Source organism: Mustela putorius, unplaced genomic scaffold (assembly GCF_011764305.1).
Source record: "Mustela putorius furo isolate JIRA1106 unplaced genomic scaffold, ASM1176430v1.1 tig00000461_pilon_pilon_pilon, whole genome shotgun sequence".
In the NCBI taxonomy this organism is placed as follows: domain Eukaryota; kingdom Metazoa; phylum Chordata; class Mammalia; order Carnivora; family Mustelidae; genus Mustela; species Mustela putorius.
The window spans coordinates 1,676,933-1,685,563 of NW_025421390.1; the positions used below are offsets into that span (position 1 = coordinate 1,676,933).

At 46.1% G+C, this 8,631-nt stretch overlaps 1 protein-coding gene across 1 annotated transcript in view; it reads left to right on the plus strand.

The window, feature by feature from the left end:
• Nucleotides 1-6,321, plus strand: part of LOC101674897 (guanylate cyclase soluble subunit beta-2-like) — a 31,171-nt gene extending 24,850 nt beyond the window's left edge. The window contains exon 13 of the mRNA XM_004775229.2: nt 6,025-6,321. Coding sequence (XP_004775286.2) covers nt 6,025-6,170 — 146 coding nt within the window. The 3' untranslated portion in view covers nt 6,171-6,321. The remainder of the gene's footprint in view (nt 1-6,024) is intronic.
• The last annotated feature ends 2,310 nt before the right edge of the window (nt 6,322-8,631 follow it).

Genomic DNA, 8,631 nt, shown 5'->3' on the forward strand with positions numbered 1-8,631 from the left:
ATCAGTGTGTGTTGACTCAGATATTTGAGCGACCACCTTTCAGTATTGACTCAAAAATTGGCCTTCCAGCTGTCCCTGCTGGCAGGCTCTTCTGGCATCTCGTCAGACCCCTGTTAATGTGTTTTTCAAATTTCAACTTGCTTCAACTTGTCTCCTAACTGATTCTCCTGACAATTAGAATAATGGGTTCCAGGCTGACCTGCATGCAGCATTCAGGCACGTGGCCCAGGCTCCTCTCTGGAGGTGACCCCTTCCTATAAATCAGTCCAGGGGGGGTCCCCTTGCTGGGCTCATGGCAGGCTAGGTCGGTTTTGGAGGACTCCTAATTGTTCCTCTGGAGCACGTTAGTAGTGGGAGTCTCTGTCGGAGTTCAGTGGTCTACCTGCTGTGGGCTTTGCCGAGTCCCTCAAATCCTAATGGGAAGAACTTCCCCAGCCCCAGCAAGCCCCCTGGTGAGTGAGTCTTGCCTGAGTTTGTGGCCACTTAATCGGCAGGTCCCTGTCCCTCCCTCGCTTTGCAAACTTTTGACAATACAAGTGCCTTTCCCAGACATGTCCGGGGAGCTGGGGCCTGGCTGGTTGGGGGAGGCAGCAAAAGGAGGCTGGGCCTGTATTCCTGGCCCCCAGGCCTTTCAGCAGTAGGCCTTGCTAAGGCCTTCGTAAGCTTGGCTGTCAGATCTTTCCAACCTTTTCTACTCGGGGCTGACGAATGGCAGAGTTGTTTTGTTTGTTTTTGCTAGAGGACTGGTCTTCGTATTTATTTATTAATATGGAAGTAGAGTTGACACACAATGCCACCTCAGCTTCAGGGGTACACCACAGTGATTGGACAAGTGTATACGTTACACTGTGCTCATCCCTGTGTAGCCCGTCTGTCACCAGGCTGTGTTATTACAGTACCATTGACGATAGTCCCTATGCTGTGCCTTTTATCCCCGAGGCACAGCTGTTTTTAACCTCAGTCTTTTTAGAAGTTGAGTTGTTAACCCACCAATGTTCTGTAGAAGGAAGATCCTGGGACGTATGAACCAACTCTGGGCAAATGAGGAGTTTACTAATGGAAGGACACTGTCAGCGGCAGAAAGGGCTTCTAAAGGGGCTTCTAAAGGCCCTTTGTTATTGGGCTTGATATCATCGACGGGGATGAGGCCTTGGGAGTCGGTCGGCATGGGAGGGCGATGGGTGGCAATTGTCAGACTCAGATGTCTGGGCCTCGCCCCAGAGTGACTCAGAAGGCTCAGAGAGAGGCTGTCAACTCTGGTTTATTAGTTAACCATCTCCAAAGGGCATTTTGATGAGCTGCCAGGCTAGGGGACCACCATCATGACGGAATGAGAATTAGCTTGAAATCGGAATTCCTGGGCCCACGTCCACGGCTTGCTGCCCAGTAACCAACTGTGTCACTTTGGGCAAGTCCTCTTTGCTTCACTTTCTCAACCCGAAAGCAGAATGCCCGCTTTACCCAGTCTCTTTGAGGAATGTATGAGATGCTGTATATTATCTGGAAGCTGTGAAATGTGGAAGACATGACCCATGTGCCAACTGCTTTGTCAGTTAGGGACCCTAATATTGGGAATTCACTCGCTTAACAAATATGTGATGGCAGGAACAGGCAGATCAAGGGGATGGCCTCTGCTCTGATCTCTAGAGAATGCAGGGGCTTCTGGAAGCTGGAAATGTGGTTCCTCCAGATCATGGCCCCTTTTGCCCATGGATGAAAATAGGAGAAAAAGGGGAGGGTGATTCTAGAATGGCAACCACTCTCACCAAACCTGGAGACCCCATTGCACCATTTGTATAACAAGGTTAAATTTTTCTCACTGGTAGAGTTTCCCCTCAAAAAGACCACTTCTAGAATTCGTGGCCCCTTTCTCTGTTCACACCTACAAACAGTACGGTGTGGTGAGCCTGACCTTCCCCCAAGAGCAGGTGGATTCATTGGAAAATAAATCCAGATGGAACCAAGTCAGAGGAGATAAACTGTTTCTGCACACATGAAAACCCTTCAGAGTAAAGGCCGGAAAGGGTACAGGGTGAGAGGCACAGGTGGGAAGGGACCCCCGTTGGCAGGACCCATGTGGGAAGCATCCAAATGGGATGAAGTCTTGAGGATGACTGAGAAGACCCAACAGAGAGTCAGACTTAAGTTTCAAGATGAAGACATCACCCCCATAATGGAAAATCAGTACTGAAACCAAGACTCGGTTTCCCACATCTTACTCTATCTAGGAGATTAGATACAGATGAAGAATGCAGACCAGGAATTATTGCCATCACGAATGTAAGAATTCCTTCTTATAACCCCATGTCATACCCTTTATGAGTCATAGAGTCCTGTCTGTAATGACCAGCCAGTGACCCAAAGTACTCGTGTATTTCCCAAGGCAGCAACCTTTCCCCAAACTGCTCTTTGTTCTCACCGCTGTACTAGGACATCCCCCAATTTCATATTTGACAACACCGCCTAAGCACTGGTTGTTTTCCAAACAGGGGAAGATGGCTTCTACCACAACTTAATTTATTTTTAATAGCTATTGAAGTGGGTTTCTGTGCTGCGTTTAATTCTTTCTTGGGCTGTGTTGGTTTGCTCAACTGAAGATTATTTGTTCATTTATATTATAGACAGAATACTGAATTATTATTACTATCTTAAAACCAAAAAGTGCAGATAAATCCAAAGAAGAAAGCAAAATCACCCATAATTCCATCACCTGGAGAGACTAATAGCAAATTTGGGGGGCCTATCTGCCAAACTTATGTATGTGAGGGTCCCATGGTGTATGTGTGATTGGGATTGTCACACATACACTGTTTTGTAACTTGGGAGGTCATGAATTTCTTTCCTTTGAACATTTAAAAACATTTCAAAACAGAAGAGGGAAACTAAGAAGACACGACGTGCTCAATGTGGTACAGTTTTTCCCATGTGACTCATGCTGTTTGCTGCACATCTCAAGTCACATTTTGCATCGCATCAAGTGGAAACTCCAATTATTTTGCACTTCTGCAAATCTGTAATACTTCTGGGATGTCTCTGATGTTCTGTGAGTCTTAAAGTTGCCTCTGAATTTTCCGAGAGAGACTAATCGAATTCAACCTGAGTTTTAGTGTTTAGATAGAAGATGTACACTGGAATTCTCAGTCAGAAAACTTAATTAATGATGACACCCCATTTTATAAGTATGCCCAATAATAAGCTTTAACTGTAGCAAGATGGTGGTACTAATAGGCTATCCTTGGGGGTTGTGAGCCATGGTCTTCTAAGAGTAAAAGATGATGAGTGAGAATTCATCTCCAGCAAACAAGGAAATTCTTCCACCATCTGGAGTGTGGAATTGATTGGGGTAAAATGTCAAATATATATTTGTGTAGAAATTCCAGGAGAGTCTTGCAATTCCATACTGATCAAGTCTCGTTTGAATCATCAGGTGGCATTGGCTCAAATTGACAAGGTCATGTTTGGTCCGTTAGCTTTCAATAATGCTGTTGCTATTCTCCCAACAACAGGCTAGCTGGCCATTTTTTTCCTCCTTGTCCATCAGGGACTTTTTCCTCAAGGACAGAAAAGGGAAAGAACAGAGTTTAATAAAAGTGCAAGGGAAACATGGGTAGAAATGGAAGAGAAAGAGGACCACAATTAAGACACAAGTGAGGAAGTTAAAAAAAAAAAAAAAAGGCCTGGTTAGAAGAAAGAAAAGTATGCTGTGGGAGCAAGAGACACAAAGGGGTGGAGGGGAGTAAGTTGAAAACTTTTTGAGAAGAGAAATTAGGAGGAAGGAAAACGTGAGAAAGTGTTTAATAACAGGGAGGCTAAAGGGTCTGTGAGATATTCTTTCCTAGTGTTGAGTTTACTTCCAAAATTCTTTGTGAGAGGTAAAGCCAGAAAACAGATGAGTCGTCTTCACCACAAAGTAACTGTGCTGTTTTCTGGAAGCAGGGGCATATCATACACAGAGCCTGCCTGTGGATAACTAAAGAAAAGTTTTCTTTTGTTGGAATCCCTTGTTTTAGTAACTCCAACCCCTTCTTGTTTGGTTTGTATTTTTGTTTGGGTGACCCCCACTTTTTGTACAATTCCAAAGATACAAACCACATTTCGGCACTCACAATCTTGTGGAGGTGTTCTCTTATAGGTTCTCATAACGACTCTAGGAGTTCAGTGGAAGGCAGATGTATGGTGCAGTAATCCTTTTACATCTGGAGAAACTGAGGCATGGAGGGACGTTAGATGGGGAGAGTTCAGTTGCCCCTTTTAGTGCTGATGGGCAGTGACAGAGCAGGGGCAGCCATGTCTTCTCAACAGAAATAGTTACATTTCTACCTGTAATCAACACTTGTCCCCTCTATTTGCCATGATACCACAATGAAACCAATCGCAAACTTTTCAAACATACTGTCTTCATCACTAATCTTGCATATTTCCATTTTGGAAAAATTGTGTTCCTTTAAAAATGGTAATAGTGCTTATTTTTTCAAAGAAAAGCCATTATCACAATAAACTTTGATTCAAAGTGAAAGGGATAAATGGTTTGGGAATAATAAAACTCATAGAGAATTAACAAAAAACCAAAAGCACCCATATAATTAACAGTTTCCGGAGAGGATAAAATATTGCTAACCATGATTCAGTATTTTGCAATTCAGGGGGAGGAGGGGGAGGACATACTACAGAGCTCAAATGAACATGTACTCAGTGACATCTCCACTGAAGGAACACCTCTTTGGCCATACTCCATAAAAATGCCACATTCTAGGGTCTTCCGAACCCTGATTCCTTGTCAGAGTAGCCCTAACGTATGCACGAGTGGTGAACTCCATATGACTCATCACCCAGAGTTGGCCCAGTGAGTTCATTCTAGGTGGCCCATGATCTCCCTCCTTGTGTGCTCCAGGCTCCTTTCCCAAATTCTCAGCCCATCCTGGGCTAGAGAGAGGGGAGAGAGTGGGGACAGGCCCAGCAGCCCCAATTTTTCCGCATATTCCTTAGGGACATAACCTTAGCAAATTATTTGTGCTGAAAACAAACCATAGCTTTTAGGATCGGAAAACAAGGTGAATCACTGATCCGGTTTCTAGAAGAAGTCTGAAGTGCTAAGGGCCCCTTCTGGTGAAAGACGTCATTCATTAATCTGGGAACATGAGGCTGAAGTGAGAAGCTCCTCCTGTGTTTCCTGATTTCTAGAGCACTTGAGCCACAAATCTATTATGTGCACCTCTCTGAACTCAAATGTCTCTGGAACAATGATCAGTATTAAAAAAGAAAAGGAAAGAAAGAAAAAGAAGCGGGAATGATACACGACTTGAAAATCTTAGATGCTCACCTTTCCAAGTGAAACCACAGGGCAAGCAGGATGAAGTGGAGACAATCTTCCAACAGCCTTCTTCTTTCCTTTTTTTCTCTGAGTCCTGCTCCCTCCCTCCCTCCCTCCTTCCTTGTGTGGCTCGGTCCCTGAGGTAGTTCTTTTCCAGTACCTTCACTCTGGGCTCCCTTCCAAACTTAGAATAAGAACCAGCATCTTGAGTTTGTACTCTGTGTTATCATTATGTTTATCACTTTCTGTAAATCATCTGCTTTGCTTATTACCACAACCTGGGGAGGTAGGTGTAATCATCATCTCCCCACTTTTCAGATGAGGACAAATGAGGCCCAAAGGGGTTAAGTGTGAACCGTGGCCGGGCTGGTTTGTGACCCTTGGCCTGTGTGATTCTGATGCTCGGACCTCACAGACAGTCATAGGGCCAGCAAAGTCTGGAGGCTTGGGGCTGTTCCGTAAGTTATGTCCAAGTAGAGAGCTGGTCTGTGACCAAGAAGATGACACAATGTGGGACAAAAGAAATACGATGCTGACGAGGCTGAGGTCTGTTTGGACTTCTTCTTCCAAAGATGATTTCCTGCTCCGAAGGTAGGAGAGGAAGCCCAGGGTGGCCACACTGTTTGCTGGGGTCTGGCTGGGACAGAAACCCCCTGACCACTGAGACCAGTCTGAAGCTTGACTGACTGGCTCACCTCATTGTCTCATTTCAGCTTCTGAGGAACCAACCCCTGAAGGGAGTTCAGTGACAGGGCAGGATTCCGTGGAGGCCGCTGACAGACAACTGTCTTCAGAGCGGACACAGACACCTCACTTTCCTAACGATGCTCTACCATCTGCTTTCTGTGCTCTGTTGTGATGCAGGAAAAATGAACCCCCCGGCTTCACTTTTCCTCTACTCGGTTTTACGGAGACAAAGAAAAGTTACTTCTTTTCATTTTTCAGTTCAAAACTTCTTAAGCTGCGTCTCTTTCTCATGGTCCCTTTGAGAATAAAAGTCTAGAAATGAAACACAATCCTGACAAGTTTGGAAAATGTGCTTTTACAATTCTCAGTTCAAAGCCAACCCCCCCACCCCCGACGTTGAGACTGAGTCCTGTTTGTTCCCACAGATGATAAGTCCGGCTGTGGGGCCTCTTTTCTGTTTTCTTCTACCAGGGGTGAATGGCTTTCATGCTCTCATCACTATGGTTCCACTGAATCTTCGCCTCTGAGCAAAAGCCCCAGTGGCCAACTTCAGAGGACACCCTGACCTCTGAGCGCCTCGTGTGCAATGTCTTGTTTTAAATGATGGTGGGAGGGCAGGGGAAAGAGGAGGCGGAGGAAAGAGCCCCAGACCCCGCAGTTTATAAATCACCCCGTAACACAGCCGGGATGTGAAAGGCACCCGGCCAGGGGTTGTGAAAGGAAATAATTTTCATTCCCAGCCCTGGGAATTGTGTGAAGCAATAGAACAAAAGCAGCATTCCCCAGGGCTTTTCTGAGAGTAAGATGGAGGGGAAAATGTAAAAATCACAGGAAGGGCAGAGCTAGGAAAGATAGGGAAGCAAAGCAGAACACAGCCAGACGCCCAGCTTCCTTGGCCAGTTGCCTTCAGGACCCAGAAGGCTCCTCTAGGCGTCTCTCTGTGGGGATGGAAACACCTTCTGCCTCGAAGAGTTTGGGGATGTTCTCAGAGGCTTGGTGAGGGGAGCGGACGGGAAGTGGAGATGTGGGTATGGGCTATGAATCTGCATTTGGGGATGAACAGAAAATTGCTTCTATTTTACCTAGATAATAAACAAAAGCTGAAGGCACACGTGATGTTGTGATTCACCCTCACTAGGACCTTACTTGGCCCAAGAGGCACTAAGTGTTTTCAACCATTCCCAGGAAAACATGGGCAGGACCTGACTGCCCCCAGCTAATCCCAGAGGCAGAAGGGGTTGGGAAGGCAACAAGAGTTGAATTCCCTGCCCCAGGCTTCCGGGAGGCAACTGTGTCTTGTGTCTGGCAACAGGCAGGTGTGACCCATAGTTCGGCAAGGTTACAGCGAGTCAGGGTATGCTGAGTGCAAGGGGTAGAGTCCAGAGATGTGGGTTCTTGTCCTGACTCTACTGCTCAGTATCTTGGTAATTCAGCCTCACCCACTATGAAATAGGCTTAGTGACAGCAGTCCTACCTATCTCCAAGGTTTTCTGGGTGAAGATTCAGTAAAATATTAAAGCACAAATAGGACCACGAGACTCATAGTAATGTCGCTACTAACAATTATTAACCATCAAACACATGCTAGGCCTCATATATGTTACACGTTACTTCTGTTCCTGGCAACAATCCCATACTAAGTCAGCTCTTCCAGGCCCTACTCCACAGATGAAGAAACAAATTCAGGGAGATCCAGTAGCCTGAGACCACATGGCTGATGCTGGCCAAGTGCCTGAGCAAGATACATGCTGCCGATGTTGGGACACCAAAACATGCAGGACAGCCTGGAGGTATGGACCCTGGAGCCGGGTAGAGCCAGCTTTCAAGCCTGGCCCTACCACTTACCAGCTGTGTGAGTTTGGGAATGTTGCTTAACGTCTCTGTGCCTCAGTGTCCCCATTGTAAAATGGGAATACTTAGAGAACCTGCCTCGTAGGGATGTCAGATATATACACAAAGCATTTAGAAGAGTTATCCACACTTTGCAAGCCCTTTTCAAGTGCTGGGATTTTTTTTTTTTTTTTTAATGCTCTTAGTAAGTGATTTCCCTGCTAGAGCAGGGACAAAGGAAAATGATCCAGCTCATGATTCTTGTTACCTCCCCTGTGTACTTCCCTTCAAAGTCCTTTAGCTCAGCTGTAAGCAAGAACAAACCCACCCAAGACTATGAACCCTGGTAGGTGGTAGCACTGTTGGAGAGAGGACCCAAACAGTTGTTTGGTAGAGTGGCAGATTTTTGTTTTGTTTTTGGAAGAAGAGCAGGGGCCCACAGCCTGGGCTCCCAGCCAGCAGCTTGCCTTGCTTTCTTTGCCCATAGAATATGCCACTTAACTGCCTAGTTATACCCAAGATGGCCAGAAATTGGGAAGCAGGTGCCCTTGCCCTGATTGAAAATGGAGCAGATTCTGTTCAGTGTTTATTATGACTGGAATCATTATTTCCAGCTCTAAATGAATGACCACATCCTGCACTGGGTATCCTGCTGGAGCCTAGTGTTGACTCCGGAGTAAACACTGGCGGAGACCAATTTCAGGTGCCCAGGGAAACCCAGCCAGGCTGCTGACATGCTCTTCGAGCCCCTGGCACTCTCAAGAGAGCCTTCCTTCTTGGATGCGCTTCTCTGTGTGGGAGCC